Source organism: Grammomys surdaster, unplaced genomic scaffold, assembly GCF_004785775.1.
Source record: "Grammomys surdaster isolate TR1022 unplaced genomic scaffold, NIH_TR_1.0 342, whole genome shotgun sequence".
NCBI lineage: Eukaryota > Metazoa > Chordata > Mammalia > Rodentia > Muridae > Grammomys > Grammomys surdaster.
The window spans coordinates 1,880,360-1,903,079 of NW_021604761.1; the positions used below are offsets into that span (position 1 = coordinate 1,880,360).

General features: G+C 52.4%; 1 protein-coding gene across 1 annotated transcript in view; it reads right to left on the bottom strand.

Annotated features, from left to right (window-relative positions):
• The window catches only part of Myh9 (myosin heavy chain 9), an 83,331-nt gene that overhangs the window by 4,824 nt on the left and 55,787 nt on the right, over positions 1-22,720 (bottom strand). The window contains exons 12-35 of the mRNA XM_028778903.1: positions 22,147-22,299; positions 21,149-21,322; positions 19,761-19,934; positions 17,961-18,075; positions 15,789-15,982; positions 15,563-15,684; positions 14,420-14,489; positions 12,106-12,266; positions 11,245-11,353; positions 10,117-10,248; positions 9,399-9,605; positions 8,885-9,022; positions 8,255-8,378; positions 7,621-7,792; positions 6,038-6,250; positions 5,430-5,574; positions 4,032-4,238; positions 3,767-3,871; positions 3,457-3,609; positions 3,046-3,294; positions 1,769-1,981; positions 1,465-1,677; positions 1,067-1,228; positions 49-177 (exon numbers count right to left, since the gene is read on the bottom strand). Coding sequence (XP_028634736.1) covers positions 49-177; positions 1,067-1,228; positions 1,465-1,677; positions 1,769-1,981; positions 3,046-3,294; positions 3,457-3,609; positions 3,767-3,871; positions 4,032-4,238; positions 5,430-5,574; positions 6,038-6,250; positions 7,621-7,792; positions 8,255-8,378; positions 8,885-9,022; positions 9,399-9,605; positions 10,117-10,248; positions 11,245-11,353; positions 12,106-12,266; positions 14,420-14,489; positions 15,563-15,684; positions 15,789-15,982; positions 17,961-18,075; positions 19,761-19,934; positions 21,149-21,322; positions 22,147-22,299 — 3,834 coding nt within the window. The remainder of the gene's footprint in view (positions 1-48; positions 178-1,066; positions 1,229-1,464; positions 1,678-1,768; positions 1,982-3,045; positions 3,295-3,456; positions 3,610-3,766; positions 3,872-4,031; positions 4,239-5,429; positions 5,575-6,037; positions 6,251-7,620; positions 7,793-8,254; positions 8,379-8,884; positions 9,023-9,398; positions 9,606-10,116; positions 10,249-11,244; positions 11,354-12,105; positions 12,267-14,419; positions 14,490-15,562; positions 15,685-15,788; positions 15,983-17,960; positions 18,076-19,760; positions 19,935-21,148; positions 21,323-22,146; positions 22,300-22,720) is intronic.

Consider the following 22,720-nt stretch of genomic DNA (forward strand, 5'->3'; position numbering starts at 1 on the left):
CCTGCAGCGGCATCATCCCACAGCTGCCCCGTGCCCACAGCTGCCCACCTCCTGCAGCTGCATCATCTCGGCCTCCATGCTCTTCAGCTTCTTCTCATTCTCCTTGGCCTGTGTCAGGATCTCCTCCCGGGAGGCGCGAGTGTCGTCCAGCTCCCGCATGCAGTCCTTCATCTGGGCCTGTGTGAAGGAGAGGTCAGCATCACCAACTACTTCCACCTGCTAGCGGCCTCTACCCCTTAGGGACCACATCCCCATCAGCGACCTGCTCTAAGCCTGGCATGATTTTAGCCAACCTTTTTATAAGTGGGCAGAAAAGTAACCAAAGCAAGTGGCTGTTCACAGCACAGACCCCTGGGCACAGTGTACACTGGGCCTGTCTGCCTGCTCTCTATAACTTCCTGCTGGCTGGAAGCTGACGCTAGCGACATCATCCAATGGCACCCATGATGTACAGTCGGTGACCAGGTGAGCTCAGGGACAAGCATGGATGCTTCCTACCAGGTAAGGCAACAACAAAGCAGGAAACTTGGTCCCCTCTGTCTACCTCCTGATGATCTGAAGACCCTCTTTTTCTTTCACGATGGCCTTCTCAGAGGCAGAGTGTGACTCCTGTTATGTGCAGCTCTTAAGAATGCCACCAGCAAGCTGGCCTCCTACACCTCACAACCTTGCCCACATGATGTTTAAGCTTTCCTACTGCTGGTACACTTGTGTGAATGACCACAAGAGCTGTTTTTATTAATGTTAGTCTTTAATCACTGGTGAGTGAAAACTGCCCCCAAGTATGTGCCCCAAGCTCTGAGCCACTAATCAGAGCCTCAGCTTAGACCGTCCATCACTGAACACTGCCAGTACCGGGTCTCGTCTTGAAGGTCCAGTTTAAGTGGCCACCACCCCTGACTCTTCTGCATGTCCAGCTACCTTCTTCTTGGTTTAATGTACTCAGTCCCCTCTTGCTACTGTGTCCCTTCTGAGCCTGAGCCTCACCTGTGAGACAGGCTAGCTCCCACAGACAGGCTCACGGCGGGCAGGGCAGGCCCTGACTCCCAGCCTGGGTCTGCCTTACCTGAAGCTTCCGCAGCTGTTTGATGGCCTCCTCCCGGTTCTTATTGGCTGTGTCGATGTGTGCCTCCAGGTCCTTCAGATCCATCTCTAGTTTCTTGCGTGCTGCCATGGCCATGGAGCGCTGCTTCCTCTCATCCTCCAGCTCGGCCTCCATCTCCCGCACCTGAGGAACATGGGCAGCTCAGAAGGCAGGGCTCATGCTTAGCACTCACTGCCGAGGGCTGAGTTCAGATGATCCCAGGCCACTTCTGGGGTTTCCCTGGGGCCACCAGGGACAAAGTACAAAGTAAGTCACTGAGCCCTAAGACAGAGGCCTGAGAAACGAGGCAGTAGGAAGGTGGTCCAAGAGCCCCTCCAAGGCCGTCCCTGGTGTCCCCATAGTGAAGAGGCCACACACACCTGTCTGACCAGCTGCTTCTTCTTCTCCTCGCTCTGTTCATCGCGGCCCTGCAGATCCCGCTCAAACTGGGCCTTCATGGCCTGCAGGTTCACCTCCAGACGGAGCTTGGCGTCCTCAGTGGCCTGAAGCTCATCCTCCAGCTCCTCCAGCTGGGTCTTCATCTCCTCCACCTGCTGCTCCAATGCCCTCTTGGACTTCTCCAGTTCGTGGACCTAGCAGATCCCCCACGTTAGTTACAGCCACAGACAGCACGGGGCCCTGAGCTCAGAGCACACCCCTGGCTCCCCTGGGCCTGGCACTCACACTCTTGCCCACGTCGTCCTTGGAGCTCATGAGGTCCTCCATCTCTGTGCGGAACTGCTTGTTGAGCCGCTCCAGCTCTGCCTTCTGCTCCATAGCCTCTTCAAGTGCCCGGGCCAGTGACAGTGCCTTTGTCTCCTTCTCACGGGCCTCAGCCTCAGCTCGGTCACGCTCCTCTGCGTACTTGGCAGAGATGGTCTTCTCCTCGGCTAGGAGCTGGAGAAAGAAGTCTTACTGTGAGGCTGAGACTGAAGCCAGACCCTGACCAACAGGCCCACACAAGGCTACTACCCAGGGACTCGCGGCTCCCAGGGGGTCCTGGCAGGAGGAGGGCAGGGATTCCTCTAGCTGTGTGCTTTGATTTCTGCTTAAATTTCTAAAGATACCCATCTTTGTGTGTACACACACATGTACAACACAAAAGTGCACATACACATACATGTGCCGGGGCCAGGAGAAGCCAGGAGAGCGTGCTAGACTCCATGGAGCCATAGTTACGGGTGGTTGTGAGCTGCCTGGCTTGGGTGTGAGGAATGGAGCTCGTCCTCTAGAAGAGCAGTGCCATCTCTGCAACCTCCCTGCTCAAGTCTCTCTCTCACGTTACCCAGTGAGGATGCCCAGGTCCTTGAAAAGATCTGCTTAAAAGCTTAAATCCCACTCATGGCCCTTCTCCAAAGATGGCTGCAGCCACTGTGCCTGTTCTGTGTGGGTCCCTCACTATTCCTCAACTTCCTGTCTCTCTGCCACTCTTCACCTGCTCCACAGACTGGAGCCTTTCACAGTAAGGTACATTCCTTAGAGGTTGTGAGCTGTACAGCCTCTCGCAGGCCATCAGCTCTGTCACTTACCACGCTAAGAGCCAGTGGCAGCATGCAATGAACATGCTGTGTACAATGAAACTTTATCTGGAAGAACATGGGGCCAGGAGATGGCTCCGCAGGTAAATGACAGAGGATGGACTTGTACAAGTTGTCCTCTGACCTCAGCACGTGCACTGTGGCACATGCACACACTAAATAATTAAGTGTAAATAAACAGAGTTTGAAAGCCGGGGGGTGGGGTGGGGAGGGGGGAGAACCCTGATGTTTTATTCTGTTACTCCATCTGCCCCCAGTGTTTGCATCTCCATGGTGGAGGAGGACTGGCTAAAACCTGCTCCTAAATCCTCTTCTGGTTCTTCCCAGCATCCCTCACCACACTGCAGACTGGGGGCCTGGCCATGCCCACTCCTCTGCTCTGCTGAGGGGAGAGGACGTCAGGAGGTGGAGGGGAGGCCACACCTGGTCAAACTTCTTCTGCTTCTTTTCCAGGTTGGAGACGCTCTGGCGCTGGTGGTCCAGGTCCACCAGCAGGTCGTCCAGCTCCTGCTGCAGCCGTGTCTTGGTCTTCTCCAGCTTATCGTAGGCAGCCACTTTCTCCTCGAGTCGCTGGCTCAGGCCTTCCAGGTCCTTCTGAAGCTTCCGCTTCGACTCCTCTGCAGTCTCCAGGCACCCGACACCGTCCTCCATCTTCTTCTTCATGTCAGTCACCTGGGCAGGACAGGGAAGTGAGGCAAACACCCACAATGGCACCCAGGTTGGGCACACCGTTCTCCAGGACAACCTGGAACAAGCCTGCTGCACCATAAAGGGGAGAGACCAGGGACCCACTTCAATCAGCTCCCTCTTCCCAGGAGGGAGGGGGCACCACACCTGGGCGTGGAGGGTAGCGATCTGCTTTTCCAGGTTGCGCTTGGCCTCCTCTTCCTCCTCCAGCTGCTCTCTGAAGGAGTTCTTTTCGTCCTCCATCTGCTTGAGCTTGGTGCTCAGGCTCAGCTTCTGCCGGTTCTCCTCCTGCAGCAGCTCCTACTCAAGAGGGCAGAGGGGCCGCTCAGGAGGTGCAGGAGCACCCCAAAACCCGACAGAAGATGAGGAGAGGATGTGTTATCAGGTGTGTCTGTCTGTAAGCATAGGTATGGCAGCTAAGGTTCTTGGGGTTTCCAGGCCATGACACTGTCCTCACCTGTGTGTCCTGAAGCTGGGACTCCAGCGCAGAGAAGTCCTTTGTAAGCTTGCTGGACTTGCTGTCAGACTGGTTAAGGAGACCGGTCACACTGTCCAGTTCAACCTGGGTAGGAAAGAGAGAGGCAGAGACTGTGGGTGCTCAGAACTGTTTCTGCAAAGCTGGACTACTCAAGCTGAACCATGGGGTCCTGACTGAGGAGCTAGGATGAAGAAGCACACGGAGGGTGCAGCACACACCAGGCCTGGGTCCAGCAGAAGCTCACCTGCAGCTTGGTGACCTTGTCAGCCAGCTCAGTTCGGACACGCTCTCCCTCGCTGAACTTGACCTGCAGTTCTTGCAGCTGCGCCTCCACCTTCTTGCGTTTGTGCTCAGAGTCGCCCTTGCCCTGCAGCAAAGCCTTCACCTCATTGGCCAGCTCTCCCCGCTCATTCTCCAGGGTCTGCTTCGCCTTCTCAAGGGTCGCTTTTACCTGGAGGAGGAGGCAAGGGTGTGGTGAGTATCCAGTGTCGGGTATGTGCCTGGACTTTCTAACGCTGCTGAAGAGGCAAGGACTCTAGGTCTAAAGACAGCTGCCTCTGACTCACGAGCCTGAGCAAAGAAAGCCTGGGTAGCACTTATTCTCAGATCCTAAGGGAAGGTAAAGAATGCTGCCAAGCTTTCCCTCTCTGAATGGAGGGGACGCTCTAGTATATGAAGTCTTATGGGTCATCTGTAGGGATTCTAGCAACATTCACAGTACAAGGAAAACCACTCCTAAACTTAAAAATGTGATATTCAAAGCAATAATGTGACATCCTTCTAAAAACTATGAAGGTGTCAGGTGAGGTGGTATGTGCCTTCAATCCTAGCACTCAGGAGGCAGAGGCAGGTGGATCTCTATGAGCTCAAGGCCAACCTGGTCTACATAGTAGGTTCTAGGACAGGCAAGGTCACACAGTGAAACCCTATGTCAAAAACCAAACAAAAGAACAAAGCAAGTAAAGTGCAGCTTACTAACAGCCCAGCACACACAGCACTGAGTGCACTTAATAAGGTCAAGGGTCACAGGGCCCTGGGCCAGTACAAAGGCATGCTGGGTAAAAAACACTAAAAAACAAATGGGACGGTGCTGGTGGAGATGGGGTGAGGTGTGCTTCTAAATGTTCTAGTCTGCCACATGGAAGAGACTGCCTAGCCACCAACAGGGACGTGAGCTGGAAGCCAAAGAGAGACAGAATTTGTCTAGAAGGATCTGCCAGCTGCCTGGATGGACAACATCAGGGTTTCCCAGTAAGATGCCAGCTGAACATTTGTTGGTAGTGTGTAAGAAAGGACCTCTTAGTCAGAAGGGACCACTGGGGTCCCCTTAGGTTCAAGGTGACAGCCATGGCCATTCCTTGAGTTTTCTGGTCAGGTTAAGGGAGCATTAACTATTCAGATGCTTTACAGTGTGATCAACTCAACCTCAGATAATCACAAGACAAACCAGCCACCATCCTCCTGTACTGACAGGAAAATGGAGTCACGGCGGAAATTATTTACCCATGTCATTCTGACAAAGCTGGGGCCCAGCCTCAGGTCTGAAGCAGCCTGACACTGCACCTGCTCTGCTCTGCTGTGGTTCAGATGCAACAAGGCCCATCCAGTCCTCTCCAGGCCGCCTCTCCCAGAGCTCTCATACCCGCTTGGTCTGCTCCAACTGGTCCGCCAGCTCCTCCACGGCCTGGGCGTGCTTCTGCCTCATCTCCTGGATCTGGGCCTCATGGGTCTTGGCCTCATCCTCAAGAGTCTTCTTCAGGATGCTCACTTCCTGCTCGCGTTTCGACCTGACGGAAAACACCGTGAGACCAGAGGCAGCGTTCCCGGGGGGATGGTGTCCCTTGTCCCAACTCTGACTGCAGAGGCCAGAAAGGGACTCATAGCTTCTCTCTCTCTCTCTGTCTCTCCCTGCCTCCATCTCTCCTTGTTTTTTAAGACAAGTTCTTATGTAGACCATGTAGCCAAGAATGGCCCTGAACTCCTGACCCTTCTGTCTCCCAAGTGCTGGATTACAGGTACGGGCCACCACACCCAGACTCACACAGATTCCCTACCACTGGTCATCTATCTATCCTCAGGCTCAACCTGGCATGTTCACTGCAGACCCTAAGCTGCATTCTGCCTCACCAAGTTCTGCAGCAGGACTTGCACTCAGTGAAGAAGCTGTTAAGGAACTATCAGCACGCATGCTCCCTGCCTCATGCAGTCAGGCCTCCCCAGCTGTACCTCCCATCAACCCGCCCGTGGTACCTCAGTTCCTGCTGGGCAGCTGTGGAGTCCAGCGTGTCCTCCAGCTCTGTCTTCAGTGCCTCCAGCTCTTCTCCAAGATCCCGTTTCTGCTTCTCGGCTTTATTTCTGGAGGCTCGCTCAGACTCCAGGTCTTCCTGAAGCTCAGAGATCTGAGTTTCCAGTTCTCGAATCTTCTTCAGAGCCATATTCTTCTGAGCAGCTTCTTCTTCCACTCTGCCAAAGAGATCAGCGACCTCAGCACGGGCCACTCGCACCACCAAGCAAGGGAATGTGCAGAGGAGCCTCAGGAAGGTGCAGCAAAGCACCATCTGGCAGTCACAGTCATGGACTGAGGACCAACCTTAGCAAAGCTAAGCCAGCCAGGATGTTTAAGAGCAATACTATGTGGAGCTGGAGAGATGGCTCAATGAAGAAGAGCACTGGCTGCTCTTCCAGAGGACCTGAGTTCAATTCCCACTAACCACATGGCAGCTCACAACTGCCTATAACTAGTTCCAGGAGCTCTGATGCCTTCTTCTAGTTCCCAAGGGGACAAACACACACACATACACAAACACACAATTTAAAAATATATATTAAAGAGAAATATCAACCGAGAAGTAGACAACAGAATTATTTCATTTTCTTAATTAAGACTGCCTTAAATATATAAAAATTCAAATGTTTACTGAAAAGATACAAAGAAATAAAACAGTATAGGTCAAGATCACTATAACTAAGTTAAAATGTGGGTGTGCTATGAATTTACATCATTAAGAGCTGTTAAAGTCAGCCGAAACCACTGTATCATGGTAGTGGCAGGTGGAGGGAGGGAGGGGCTGTACATGTGAGGGCAGGGCATGTATGAGAAATCTCGACTTTCTGTTCAATCCTGCTGTAAATCTAAACTTGCTATTTAAAAAGGAATGTATATAGGGTGGTGAAATGGCTCAGCAGACTTGCAACCAAGCCTGAGGACTAAGTTCAATCCCTGAGACCCACACATGGAAGAAGAGGACTCAGGCAAAATGCCCTCTGACCTCCACATGTGCAGCATGGCACATAATCCTTGAGCACCTCCCAGTAGGTAAATGTAAAAAAAAATTAAAAAGAAAAATTTACTTTTAATATATGCCTATAGCCACAAAATAAGGAAAGAGCAGGGGACAGGAGACCAGAGGTGAAGTGGGAAAGGAAATGGGTAAAAGAGGAAGGATGGGAGGACTACAGAGAATGGGGAGGGGAGGGAAGACTACAGAGAATGGGGAAGCGAGGGAAGACTACAGAGAATGGGGAAGCGAGGGAGGACCACAGAGAATGGGGAGGGGAGGGAGGACTACAGAGAATGGGGAAGCGAGGGAGGACTACAGAGAATGGGGAGGGGAAGGAGGACAACAGAGAATGGGGAGAGGAGGGAGGACTACAGGGAATATGGGCTGTAGATGGCTTTGTGAAGCTTACACACTCCGAACACACTGTGGCTCAGAAGTATCTTGCCATTGGCTCTGAGACAGAGGCAGAGAGCACGCTCACGGCTTATTGCAGCACCAAGAATGGGGCGGGAAGCCACTGCCCATGAGACCCTGGCCAGGAGCGAGCCTTACCTGGCCAAGGCAGCCTGCAGTTCCTCCTCCTTCTTGGCTAGCTGCATCTTGAGCTCTGCGATCTGCGCCTGGAGCTCAGCAATCTGGTCGCTGAGGTCTGTGGAGTCTCCCTCCAGCTTGCGGCGGGTCTTCTCCAACTCCTGCCTTTGCTTCTCCTCCCTACGGAGGCGCTCTGCCAGGAAGGACAGGAAGGGACAGAGCCTCAATTACTTGTATAAAACCAAACACTATGCACTTGTAGGACACATGTACAGTTTAAAAAGACACTGTGCACACACCCACTTCCAACTCCAAGATGAAGCAGAGCCCCATAAGCTACCAAGGCTTCTGTGTTCTCAGGGCCACACAGCACCTGGAGTTTGCAGCTCCTTCCTTCTTCCCTTCACAGCTGTCAAAAGTTCAACAGCTTCTAAAATGGCTGTGCCCGACACACGCCATATCAAACTTCATGCTTATCACTCCTCACACAGGCAACCGTCCAGCCATGCAGCAATGAGTCTGCAGCCCTGACTCCCAGGAGAACCAGATAGCATCCCTAAAGCCTGATGACCTTGTCTTAAGGCAATGGCCTAGCCCTGGGCTGAGCCTGGCTCGCCTATGGATGGGCAGGATGCTCATGGCCAGCGCGCCTCACCTTCCAGGTCGGTGATCATGGCCTCGTGCTTGTTCTTGAGCTTGGCCAGGCTCTTGGATTTCTCCTCCTCTTCCATGAGGTTGGTGGTGAATTCGGCTACTCTGTCTTCCAGCAGTTTCTTCTCCTGCAAGTGGGGAAAGAATGCCAGAGTTCAGAGCTGGCTGAGAACATACTTTAGCTCTTCCAAAGGAAGACACAACCAGAAATGGATGGATCAAGGGTAAGGCAGGGCCTTAAAGACTTGGCCAGGTTCACAGACAGTACAAATGTAGGCATCCAAGACCACCCTGGGGTCAGGTAAGAAAGACTTCTAGGTGTCAACTAGTTTAGGGGAAGGACAAGTGGCCCCACCCCTAGCCCTATTAAGAGGCTGCCATCTGGTGTCTCCTCAATCCTAAAAGCTGGTAAAGACTTTTACCAAGGAGGAAAGGCAAGCCTCTGCCCCAGCCTCCTCATTCATGTGAAAACCCCTTTACACATGGTGCTGGCACCCAGAGGCCTTGGGTGCCCTGGGAGAAGTGGTGTGCTGCTGGGCAGAGCCATGGCACTGCAGGTGAACAGGCAGGTAGGCACATCATGGCCCTACACTGCTCTACATTCTCCATGACTGCATGGAACACCAGGCCCCACCTTGGCCAGTTTGCAGTTTTGGTCCTCCATGATGATCTGGTCCTCCTCCAGTTTCTTCAGCTTGGCCTCGGTGGTCACCTTCTCAAGCTGCAGCTTCTGCCGGGCACTCTCTTCCTCTTCCAGCTGCTCCTCGAGTTCCTAAGGGAGAGGAGCCGTGAGAAGAGCAGAGGACACACACACATCTAGCCCCTACTCAAGAAGCCTGTATGTGAACTGGGGCACATGACTGACATAGCATCACACTGTTCCTGGGGTTGCTTGAGCCAGCATGCCACAAAGAGGCCCAGGCTGAAGCTGACGGAGGAAGGACCAAACAGAGAAACTCAGTGGCCTCACTGTTCAATGTGTAACGCTCATGGAGATGCGAGTCGTGGACATTGGTGACTGTCACAAATAGCAAGCCTCCACAGAGATGCCCAGGTGGACAAAGAAGGCTGATGTGATAACTGAATCTGTGTGGCTATCCTGTGCCACTGTTTGCCCACAGCTGAATCCCAGCATGTGCAGGTGGTACCTGGATGTTCTGCTGCATCTTCTTCTTCTCTGCCTGCAGGTACTGGCAGCGCTCCTCCTCCTCTTCCACCCTGGCCTCCAGGTCATGGCAGATCTCCTCTAGCTCCTGCTTCTTGGCTGTCAGGCGGGCCCGGAGCTCCTCAGCCTCAGCACACAGCTCTGTTTCTGCCTGCAGCTGCTCCTGAAGCTGCAGCTTCTCTGCCATTAGCTGCAAAGAACATGCGCAAAGACTAAGTTCCTCTGGCCTCACTTAGTCCAGATAAGAAATGTCCCCCGATGCAGGCATGAAAGGCTTGGTTGCTGGTGGCTGGCACTGTTAGCTGCTGAGAACTTTAGAAGCAGGGGCCACTGGCGCATTCCCTTGCAGGGCGTATTAAGGCCCTGCCCATTCTTTCCCTCTGCTTCCTTGGCACAAAGAAGTGAGTAGCTCCACTCCACTACTCTCAGTCGGGGCATTGCACTTCAGCAGGGGCCTGAGCACAGGCTGGATCTCTTCGTCCCTTTTTAAGTTATTTTAGGCACACTGTCACAGCAAGAGCTGCTGTGTACTCCTCAAGCAGCTCCAGGCTGGGTGCTTATGGCTCAGGCTCTCGGCTGACTACTACTCTCCCACTGGACTGCAAATGGTTTCTAAGCTGCAAACCAGCCAGCCTGGTGGTGGCCAATAGGGGGCAGCACTGAGAGCAGCTGGGATTGATGGGAGGAGATCTGACACCTACCTGAGACTGCATAGTCTCCATCTCAGTCAGCCTGTTCTCTGCAGCCAGATGCTTCTCTCGAACCTTTGTCAGTTCCGCCTCCTTGGCTAACAGCTCATCCTCATGCCTTATTGAGTTCAGCAGGGGCTTGACCTGGGAGAGAAGACAGGCAGAGTTAAGGCCGACCACCCACCCCTAGAAGCTCCCTCACCTCTGAAATGCAAGCTCTAGAGATGAGAGGTACCCAGACCTGCTATCTGGGAAGGGGGTACAAGCAGGTACAATGTTCCCAGAAGTCAGTCTGGTACAACATGCTATAGGCCTCTGACTCGCTTAATTACACTGCAAGGAAACCATGTCTACATGTGCATAAAGATGTCCATGACAGGACTGTTTATAGGAGCAAGACGTAGGAATGGTCCCTCTGTCCTCTAGGGAATAGTTCCTAAAAACTGATGCTGACGGAATTCTAAACGCGAAGTGCAAAATACAAGACTATGTACACAAGTCAAAGCTCGGCCAGGTAAGAATGCATACAGTTTACATAGCCGAGACTTACTGCAAGTGAGAATAAATGTAGAAACATCGTGGTGTTGGTTCAGAGTGAAGGGTCCGTGATTGAAGTTTTATGATCTTTCTAATACTTTTTGGTATTTAACATACATTATACATATAAGCTAAAATTGACAAAACAAGTTGCAAAGCATTTTTTTTTTTTTTTTTTTTTTTGGCGACAGGGTCTCTATGTAGTCCTAGCTGTCCTTATTCACTATGTAGACACAGATATCCGCCTGCCTCTGCCTCCTGAGGGCTGAGATTAAGATGTGTCCCACCAAACCCAGCTTGCAAAGGGTACTTTTAAAAACTGGGGGTAGAGAGTAGAAGCTCTGAGCAGCTGGCTGCCGTGGGCACCACAGGAGGCTCGTGTCTCCCACATGGGACCAGTGTGTAGGTAAGGGCTGCTCTCTAGTTTGGCCCAGTCCAGACAACACCATCCACAGCAAACAAGTGGTGTTGCTGGCAGGCACTCTGGACAGGACCAGGTTAGGCTCACACTGCTGGGCCCTAAGGAGCTACAGGAGAAGTTTGCGATATGGGCAGAAGCCCAACTCCAGCAAGAGGAGGCTGAGCTGCCTGTGGAGAACCCACCTTGGTGAAGAGCCTCCACCACTGCCAGTTGCGCAGCCTGAGGTAGGCAGCACAGTTCCTCTGTAGGACCTTCATGGCAGTCAGCTGCTGCTGCCTCTTGGCAAAGGCCCTGGAGATGAAGGGGACAGTCAGCAAGTCAGGGATGAAGAAAGCATACACCAACAACCCTGGCTCAGGAATCACTGAACACAAAATGAATGACAAGGGCTCAGGTCACTCAGCCACTGCCTTCCACCGAGGTACTCTCAGGCATGAAGGACCTACAAGAATTAGTGATCTACAAGAACTCAGTGTAAGATCTAACTGTGGCCTTAGTCACAATTTCCATCTGTGTCCAGGGGACTCGGGCTATCCAGCCCTGCCGGCTCCCTGGCTGAGCTGCTGGGGGTGCACAGCACTAGCATCCAATACGCTGCAAAGGTGGGTAGTAAGTGTGGGTGGAAGGGAGGGCTCCCCTTCTCCCTCAAACTCATGCTCATTTCCAGGGCTCAGAGCTCACACTCGGACTGTCCTGGAACATGTCTGCCTGCTGCAGCAGGTGAATCTGAACATGCTGGTCTTACATTCTGAGCTCAGGCTGCCTCCATGGAGCAGGACGGGCACAGACAGGCCTGGGTGTCATCCCCACATGGTGACAAGTGAGGATTAAATAAACAGACACTTGGTAGACTGACTCCCAGCAGACTCCTTCATAAATAGACATTTCTACCCATTGAGAAATCCAGGAGGCAGAGGGGCCACAAGAGCCTGGGGCCAGACAGGTTCTGCAAGGCCCCAGGGCCTTCAACCACAGCTGTCTATACTGCCCTCAGCAGCAGGAACACAGGTTAGGAGTGTGGGGTAAGGGTCCCTGCAACTTACTTCCTGGCCAGGTAGCCCCTGCAGCAGGCCTGGAAGCCAATGATGACATCAGTGATCTTCAGGTCCCGCTCTTCCTCCAGGTGGGCTAGCACTCCTGCCCGGAAGAACACTTTGCTCTGGCCAATGCGGTACAGGTTGCTGTCAAGCTCCAAGGCTTTGATCTAGAGGGAGGAAGCAGACCACTGACTACACCACTCTGCACACCAGGAGAAATAGCCAGGACTTGCCTCACCCCAGCTATCCCAGGGGATCAGGAAGGGCTGCACCTCTTGCAGGAACCTTCTGCCCCAGGACAAGAGGGCACAGGTCTCAGAGACACTGAGAGTAGGAGTAACACAGAGCAAGGTGACTAGACTGCCAAAGAAACATGGGACTCTTCAGAAACCTCGTCTACCTCCTGCCTCTGCACCTGGAGTCACCCTCCACTGTGATGTGGCTGAAGTTCACTGGCACCAAGATTAAAGCAAGGGCCTTCATGGCCTCAGGACCCAACACTACCTGGAAATCCTGGCTTGTTCCCTCTCTTGAGGCTACTTCCCTCAACTATATAGGGTGATGTTTCAGTTAAAAAAAAACAACAACAGATACAAAGCAAGTAACAGTGCCTCTTTCCTACCAGGCCCATAAGCACTAGAAGCACTCAGCACAGGGCCCAAGCACCCAGGGAGCCCCAAGCAAGTTTTAGTCATAGTGACAAACTTGGGTAACTCCAGCCAAGGCAGCTGCCCTCCTTAGAAAGCCCTCATGGCAGGGTGTTCTCTGCTGTCAACTGACCAGATTTAAAAATCAGCCATGAGACATGCCTCTGGGTGTCTGTGTGAGGAGGCTGCCTGAGTTTACCTGAGGAGGGACAGGTGCCACCATCCTATGGACTGGGGTCCTGAACTGAATTAAACGGGCAAAAGGAGAAAGCAGCTGAGTGCCACTCATTTCTCCTGCTCAGTGCAGACGCCATGGGACCAGCTGCCTCCCTGTCTTCCCACCACGCCCTCTTCTCCCTCATGATAGACTCAACCCTCAAAATGTGAGTCAAACGATCCCTCTCTTCCCTGAAGTTGCCTTCTGTCAAGTACATGGTCCCAGCAATGAGGAAGTAACTAACTCAGGGAGAACGTGTATCGGCCAGCCTGTCTGACTGGACGGATTTAGAACAAGCTCTCACTGGCACTGTCAATGAGTATTCTACATGGGTTCTGGATGACACCTGTTCCTAAATAACCTTGCAAGTCTATCTAGTCCTGGTAGAAAGTCAGAAAAGTAGGGATGGGTGTGGGCCTGTCCCCTGCCTGTCCCTAACTCTCTTACAATGTGACAAGACCTAGGAATAGTCATACCCATCTTTCCTGAAGAGCCAGGGAGAGAACTTTGGCCCTTGTAGAAGACACATAACACACCCCACAAGAAAGTGGCTAAGGGTCCATGGAGAAGAGGTAATCCAGACCCCATGGGAGACTCTCCCCAACCCACCCTGCCATGTGGGCTTTCTAAGGAGGGCAGCTGCCTTGGCTGGAGTTACCCAAGTTTGTCACTATGACTAAAACTTGCTTGGGGCTCCCTGGGTGCTTGGGCCCTGTGCTGAGTGCTTCTGACATTCCCTCCCCACACTGGGTAACAACCATATGGACAGCAGGCAGCATCCCCCTGCCTCACATCCTTCTCCATCTCAATCTCCCAACCACACAACATAAACTGAATCTACATGAGGAGTGTTGAGTTTTATCTTCTAACTCTTCCTATCAGCAGCCCTGCCTCCATGACTCTTGAGACAGCAAGCAGTGGCTACTCACAGAGAGAGGCCAGGCTGGGAATAAGAAGATGCATGCATAAGAAACACAGGAAAGAGCCCAGGGTGGGACTGAGCCCCCGGTGTGGCTATGGGGCATTGGGACCACTGGTGATTAAACCAAAACCCAGAGTGCACTGCTAATCAAGCCAGGGCAGGAGGGCATAGGGAGGGAAAGTCCAGATGTTGAGTAAACCCCTGGACCACTCAGCCCTGCGAGCCAGCTGCCTGTGGACACACTGAGTACAACAGCCAAAGGAAAAGGCCAAGAAAGCAGTAGAATTGTCCCTGGATAGACCAGAGCAGCTCCCGTCAGAATCCTATCTCCTCTGGCCTGGTCCTTGGGGTTTGTCCTGGTTCCAACACATCCCAGACTACCCGAGGCCTGTGAGGGCAGCCTCTCAGGGCACTAAGAAAAATCAGAACCTAAGCACAAGCAGAGACCACACAGCATAGGCATCTTCAGGTCATGTGAGCAGCTGAGACCCAACAGCCAGAGGTGCCCGCTCCAGGGACTGAAGCAGGACTCACCATGAGCACACACGCCTGCTTCCCATCCATGAAGCCCTTCGGGATAGAGTTAGGGGTGAGGATCTCATACCTGAGGAAGGAGAGAGAGAGAAAGTGGTCATTCTATCCACCTTCTGCATGGACTACACCTTAATCGGAAACGAAGGCCACCCTTGTAGGTGCAGCAGGGTCACTGAGTCTCCCAAAGAAAGATTCTCACCCCAGTCACATCCTGCTCCTTCTTTGGCTAAACAGCGAAAAGGAGAGTGAACTTGGAAAGGACACTGAAACATTGCAGACACCAGGAGTAAGCTACAGGCAGTGCTTGTTCCCTGCTGACCACTCAGAGGCCTCAGCTGGGACCCAGGGACAGACATGCTCACAGGTTCCCTGGACACCGCATATCAGCCATCTTCAGAGATGGCTGCATCACGGTAGCAATCAGCACTCAACAGTCACTAGACAGATGTAGCTAACCAGCACGAGCTCCTGCTCAGACTGCAGGAGGCTGCAGCGCCTTCCAACCCTGCTCTGTAAGTCCCTTCAGTGACCATGGATCTGACTGCTTCCTTCCCACCAGCCCATCCTCAGCCCTAGAAATGAAACCCTGCACAGTGACGTTCCTTCCAATGATGAGATGGGGCAACTCTCCTCGAGTAAGTGGTTGTGCTGGATTGACTCTCAGACATCTGAATTTAAGGTGGCCCAGTTTGGAAGGCTTAGGAAGTGTGACCTTGTGAGAGGAAGTGTGTCACTGGAGATGGGTTTTGAGAGCTTAAAGACTTGGTGACACTTGGAGTTTGTCCTGCTTTCTGTTTGCAGTTAAAGATGTGAGCTCTCAGCTTCCGACTCCAGTACAAGCCTGCTACCACACTTCCTGCCGTGACGGTGATGGACTTTTGCTCTGGAACCGTAAGCCCTAAATAAACCTCTCCTTCCTCAAGTTGCCCTGGCCATAGTATTTATCACAGTGACAGAAGTCAGTGAGACAGGAATGGGACCGGAACTAAGCACCGTCTCCCCACAGGGCAGAGGAAGGATGCAGAGACCCTGCTGCTCATACATGTGAGCACAGCCCCGGCTGAAAGTCCCTTCAGGAAACAGGCCGCCTGAGGCTTACTCCACATGTAGCTTGGGCCAAACAAAGGGCCTAGGCCAGCTCACCTCTGCCGGAACTCCTGGAAGACCACTCTGTTGGGAAAGCCCTGGCGGCAGATCCGGATCCCCTCGAGGACACCATTGCAGCGCAGCTGGTCCAGCACCAAGTGCGGGTCCAGTTTGCCGGCCTGGAGAGGAAAGGACATGTAGATAGTCTCACCATTGTACACCGGGGCGAACGAGTAAAGGGTAAGCGAGTCCCGATGCCAGGGGTGCAGCCGAGCGTCCGCACCTTCTTCTCATGGTTGGGAATGATGCAGCGGACGAAGTTGGGGTTGGTGTTCCTCAAGGTGGCCATGAGCTTGGCCAGCTGCTCCTTGTACAGCTGCCCCACGGTCCGGAACATGCCCTTCCGGGTCTTGAAGGCACCGGGGAGTGCTGTCTCAGACATTCCAGCCACCTGGTCCAAGCCAATAATTCGATCCACTGTGAAGAATGCAAAGTGTGTGAGTGCCACTGCTGCCACACTTAAGGACAGGGGACACGAGAAACAGACGTCAAGACAAAGATGGGAGTCTGTATGGAGCTGCAGGAAGGGCCCTTCTGCCCTGAGCTGAGACGTACAAGGGTCACTGGATAGGACAGATCTGACCTGGGGAGGGGGCACAGGGGACAACAGCAAAGTACTGAGGTACATCTCTAGTGCATCGCCACGGCCGACCTATGTGCATGTCCCCTACCCTAGCTAGCTCGGGAAGCCCCTCCAGAGCTGACTCCCTGAGGTGAATCAATGAAGATGGAAATGTGTTTGGAACTGAGAGAATTCCCTGAGGTTGGCTCTGCCTTAAACTCTAGCTTAGCACATGTAGGTTCCTGTGGTTCTAGGTTTAAAGAAGAAAAAAAAAGTATTTTAAGTTCACAGTGACCTTTTCTTCAAAGCACTGGACTAGGAAGGAGCCAAGCAATGGGATGTCCAGATATGCTTTGGCATCACAGACAGGAGCTGAGGACTCGTTATGTAGACAGTACCAGGGCAGCCCATGGTACCGTTAGGAACCATTCTGAAAACCCAGTGCTGCCCAAAGTACTCGTAAGGGTCTTCCTGGAACAGTATTCCATGGTACGTGGGTGCTGCCCACGGGTCTTTATCCTCTAGACCAACCCCAAAAGACACGGCTCTTATCTGTATGGTTCACGCCCCGCAGCAGTGAAGTGAACAGTTTCTCCAAGGTAACAACAAAAGCAAGTCAACCAAATCCAAGCAGCAGCCATTGATATCAGTTTAGAGCCAGGGCTAGTATTAAATCTGAAGGCAACTGTCACTAGGTACAGGTTATAAGTTCTGCAGCAAAGTCCAGCTCCTACTCCTGTGTGTCCAGAGAGGTCTTAGTTATACAAGGACAACTTTTTTAAAAAATTGAAATGTGGCTTAAAGTGAAAGCCACAGTGGGGCTTGCAAGCCATCTGACTTCAGTACCCCGTCATGGGGCCAGTTAAATAGACGGGGGTGAGTGGCTAAAGGAAACACGTGGGTCCTAGAGGATCAGGAGAATGTGGGCCCATGGTGACTAGTCCCTGTATATATCCTGCTGCTGACCTACATGGCTAGTGTTTCTGAATAACTGTTGATCATACAGCTGCACTTCAGCTAGACACAGCAGCGCACACACACTGCACCTCATGCAAAGACACACAGCTGTGCAAGCAGAAGACACAGCCTCTAGGGGGAGCTCTAAGGAAGTCAGTGTTTTTCATGGTTTTCCGTGTGAAACTTCCAACATCCCAACCCAGTCCCTCAGAAGCATAGCTTTCTATTGGAGGCCTGTGCCAGGCCTGCTTCGGATAGGAGCCAGGGCAGCACAGGGAACAGACATAGCAAGGCGGGAGGAGCCAAGGGGTAAGGAAAGGAAGACAGAAACGTGCAAAACCGTGCACAGCCCTGGGTATGCCACACAAGAGACACCAGTGCAGACAGCCGGGCAGTCACCTGATTCTAGGTGGAGAATGGGAAAGCGGCGATAGAAATAGGCTCTCTGAGTGCTCTGCATCTCTGCAACAGAGAGGTTAAAGCAAGACCCAGGCAAAGGAGAGGGGAAAAGGAGAGACAGAAAAAGAACAGCTTCAAGGCAACCAGTCTCCTAAGGAGGAAAGGCAGAAGTGCAGGAGTGCTTGGGGCTGCAGGCTCATGTGGTTAAGGCTGGGCTCCCTGTGGAAGGTGCCGAGCCGCCTGGCCGCCCAGCCAGAGCCAGCAAAGCCTAGGGAGCCTCTGTCCTAAAGGAGACGGCTGTGGGGCTGTTTGGGGCAAACTGTCCCTTTTGATTCAGACAGATCTTCCTTGTGAGAGTCACAAAGGACAAAAGACACCTGACTGGTGCCACAGTCCTTTGTATGATGGCCAGGTCCTCTGCAGACTGGAAGGAGGACAGGCCCAGTGTGAGGCAAGGCTGGAGGGCAAAGGGCGTACCATCCTTCCACAGCTCAGAGACAAACTTGTCTGAGGACTGGTGAAGCAGTGTGGCGATATTGTCGTTCAGAGGGTCCATGTTCTTCATCAGCCACTCGTCGGCTTTGTAATCCACCTGAAAGAGGCGCAGACTGGTCATGAGCTGCTCTGGGGACACGGACTCCCAGAACTGCTAAAGGGATACGGAGAGGCCTGACGTGAACACCCTCTGACCTGGTACTGCCATCCCCGAGAAGCAAGTGACAAGGGACAGAGGCAACAAGTACTGACAAGACACTCTCTGAGGGGCTGCAAATGGAAGCCGGCCATTAAGAACAACACAGGCTGACAAGGGATGGCTGAGAGAATGACGTCACAGCTAGCCACAGAATGCTGTTGTCTTTAAAGAACACAAGCAATAGCCCTTTTTATGTCCACCTCAGAACACACTCCACATTAACTAACACTTCTTTGTAATCATAAGGCAAATTATTTCTGCTTTTTCTTTTGAGAACACCACATTTTCTGTAACTGCATGCACTGCTCTAACCTTTTCAAATACACTCTCAACAACACACATCCCACTTCCACTGCAGAAAGTCCCAGAACAATAGAGGTAGAGCAGCGGGCACCTTGGCCCCCCTCTCTCTAGCCCACATGGCAGCGGCTGCCTCTGAGGAACAGGATAGTGCATCCTTTGTCCTAAAATCAGCACACACATGCTCTAAGATGGCACTCCGGAGAGGGTGCTAAGCAGCAAGGCCCCCCACCCACCACCAGGGCACAGGCATGGTACAGCTAATTTCATTGGTCAGACCCTGGGTGGCAAGAAGAAAGTCCCACCTTCCATGCAGTAAGTACATCATGCAGTAGAAGCATCCTGTGACCTTCTGTGCTGGTAGCAGGGCACTGCTGGGTGGCAGGAGGGAACAGAAGGCCAGGAAGCCTTCCGAGGGCAGCTGTGTAAATAGTGCTTGGGTTTTACTGGACTTTTCTGGGAAATTTTAAGAGAGTTGCTTCAGCAGCCTTAGGAAGCACACTGGCCACACAGGAGAGGCCAGACAACACAGGCCAGGAGAGCATGGGAAAGGCTCCAGGTGACCAAGGAGGAGTTACCAACAGTCCAGACAGTGTGTCCCAGCTAGTACTGAAGACTGCAAAGAGCAGAGACTGCCGAGCAAAGAGCAGCTTCCATCTTAGCAGAGACTACGTTAGGCAGAGGCCCCTGGAGCACACACACTCTGAGGAATCTTAGCCAAGGGCTGACCACAGCTCCACCACACACCAGCTGTGTAGCCCCACGACAATGGCTGCTATCTACAGCAGGGACAACTCCTCCCCCCGTAATAGAACACGACTGGCAATGTCTGGAGACAGGGTGGGAGAGTGCTACAGCCAGAATTCTTGTGGGAGAAACCTGGGGTGCTCTCAACACAGAAGCACAGGTACAATGAAGACAACTGTGCTGCTAGAAGCGGAGACACCTCGCCCTGGAGAACTGACCACAGGAACTGCCCTCATCTCCGTCTGCTCCCAGATCAGGAGACGGAAGCTCAAAGACATTAAGCACCTTGCCCCAAGTCACTCAGTTCCTAAGTAGCAGGGTTTCTTTTCAGCTCCAGATTACAGCTACAGCCCCTGCACCCCTAAAACACATTACACCACAGCCCTGACACCCAACCACAGTCTACAAGCTTCCAACAGCACAGCTAGGCCTGTGTGAAGGGGCTCTGAAAGCGTGTGCAGGCTTACTACTTATTGTGTATGCACACATTATCAGCCCTGCCTGGGCCACACCTCCACCCTTCTCTGCTGCCTCACCTTGCCGGCATAGTGGATGATGCAGAAATCAGCCTTGTCCTTCAGTTGCTTGGGCTTCTGGAACTTGGGGTGGGTGCCCTGCTCCTGCACCACCTTCTCCACGAAGCTCTTGTCAGTGGCTTTAGGAAACCAGCACTCCTCATCTAACAGAGCCAGGATGCCTGGGGGACCAGCCTGAAAGAAAAACAGCAAGGGCACAGGGTGAGCAAGGTACGGAGCTATGCCTAGCCATGGGAGGATGCAGGTTCATGAATCCTCAGAATTCTCACACAGAGGACGGGCATTCTCGAAAAGGGAAAACTTGTGTCATTAGAGATCAGGGCCTGAGTTAAGAATTCTGTTTTAAGATGCCTCTGGAGTCTGGGCTACAGCTGAGAGACAATGCACTGTATCGGGTCTTCAGCAGTGACAGTCACTAGTGAAACCCCAGTGACACTAACAAAATGCACAGTTCCACGGCCACACCCACCAAGTATCTAGTTCCAGGGTGCTCAGAGGCTGCCAAAATGACTGTTCCTGGACTAAAGGCCCATCTGCCCACGCCCTGGCCCCACACTGTAACTACACCACTGCTTAATGAGGAGACTAGAGGCCTAAAAGAGGAGAGGAGAGGAGAGAGCCCCAGAGACCCTGTCGTCTTCTGGACACTGAGCTTCTAAGAGACGGTTTACTCAGACACCTTCACAAGTGTCTGACACTCTGGAGCCAGGTAGGGTCCTGAAAACTATAGATTCAATTAAGGAAAAAACAAGACCTCGAAAGGTCAGAATCAAAGTACACGTTCCATGTCTCACTGCCACTGACAGTCTTTCAAAGTCCTCAGACTTCCTCCTGGGCCTTCTGATAATCTTTCTATGTGACTCAATGTCCATGATACTACAACCAGATCACCCAACTGCACTCAGTTGACTCGGAGATGGAAACAGGTCAGGCTTCGATACAGTGAACAAAGCCAAAACCCCAATTGAGTGCCCTAAACTCCATCTAGCAAGAGCTATAAACATGGTGGGGCTTAAGGAGGAGGAAGGCTTCTTCTAGCCCCAACCATCTTAACAGTCAAGGCCATGGATAAATGTTGTGTGGCTGTGTTGGTACCAAGCAAATTAAAGCTGGGTTTTATGTGAAGGGCTGCACAGTTCTGTGCTATAGCAAGTGGGGGTGGAGGGAATATTACTTTATAAAAGCATGCTGTTTCTTTAAGACAAACCAGTCAGTACCTGCTGGATCTAAGGAAAATAGAACACTGGCCCCAGTCACATCCCATTCGATTAGGGTATCTCTGAGGAGGGCCTGGGCTGTGAGCTCTCCAGACAGCAGCAAGACTAGATACTCACGAGTAGGCACTACAGAGAGGAGTGAGGAGCCAGCCAGACCAGTGCGGTTCTTACCGGCTTCTCAATGAGGTCAATGCAAGGCTGCAGGTCAAGGCCAAAGTCAATGAAGTTCCACTCGATGCCCTCCCGCTGGTACTCCTCCTGCTCCAGGATGAACATGGTGTGGTTGAACAGCTGCTGCAGCTTCTCGTTGGTGTAGTTGATGCACAGTTGCTCGAAGGAGTTCAGCTGCAGGAAGAAAAAGGCATCAGAGAGGCCCCTCCTACCAAGGGCCCAGGACCACAGGGAAGAACACAGGGAAGGTTTGCTGTGACACCTCCAAACACTGCCTGTCAAGATCTCCTCTACATGTGCCCTACTCCACAGCAGGAAGCCTCTGCGCTCTCTAGCAGCCTGACAAAGCCCTGCTCAGGATCTTGTTATGAGATAAACAAAGAGACTTAGCAAGAAAAGTGTTTTGTTGACTAAGAAATACAGCTGTGCTGCTCCTCATGAACAAGGATTAGCTGTGGGCTTCCTCTCCACACAGAGGAAAGAAAAGTGATGGCAACAGATCTCTGTGACTCTGCTGCTACCACCATGGCTGCATACTACACTCAAGCCACAGGGGAAATGTTACAACACTTCAGTGAGAAATCAGTACAACTGAAGACCGAGTTTCCCAGATCTAGGCTCTTGGCTTCTCTGAGGTCTACTGTGAGCAGCAGATGTAGGCGTTCTCTCACCAGGTCTTCCTACTGGACCTCAAAGCCTTCATGAACAGGAACAATATGTCACCTCAAAGTGCAAACTCTGGCTGGGAGAACAAGCAGTCAGGCAGCACGTGCCCATGAAATCTCCAGGAGACTGACCTCAAAGGCCGGCCCCTCTAACCCTGCTGGCTGGCCACGGGAGTGCACCTGTGTTGTTTAATACACACCAACAATGTTCGATGCGAAGAAGGCTGCCACTGTGAGCAGCCATGGGACCCTGACAAAAAGAGACTCAGGAACCAAGAGATGGCAACCAAGAAGCCAAGGGGGAAGACGGGAAGTGTGAAGGTCAGAACTTACATCAAAGATCTCAAAGCCAGCGATGTCCAGGATCCCAATAAATGAGGCGCCCTGCCTCTTGGTCTTGTCCAGAGCTTTGTTGATGCGAAGCACTAGCCAGCGGAACATCCGCTCATAGGTAGCCTTGGCCAAAGCCTCAATGGCAAAGTCAGCCTAGGGACAACATTGGGGACATGAAGGTTAGATACAAAGTCTGAAACCCTATGCCTCTGCCCCAGTGACTTCACTGTGAAGCTTTCCCCAGAGAAACAGCCTAGGCATGGAAGATGAGGAAAGCATCATAAATCCTCACTGAAGTCCTGTACAATGACAAGAGCTGAAATACCGCCACACCCCACAGCATAGTGGACCCAGATATCTGCAAAGACCTTCATCAACACAACAGTTGCATAAAGTATTTACAAAAGTGGTAACATCCCAAGGCTTGCTTCAAAATAACACAGGTGAGAAGGAGGGTAAAGAATGACAAAGACTGGAGATCTGCTCAAGATCCCTGCGCCAGGCAGAGGGGCCACTCTACTGTTTTACACGTTTCTAAAGCTCCATAGTAAAAAGCCAGAACTGAAACTAAGTT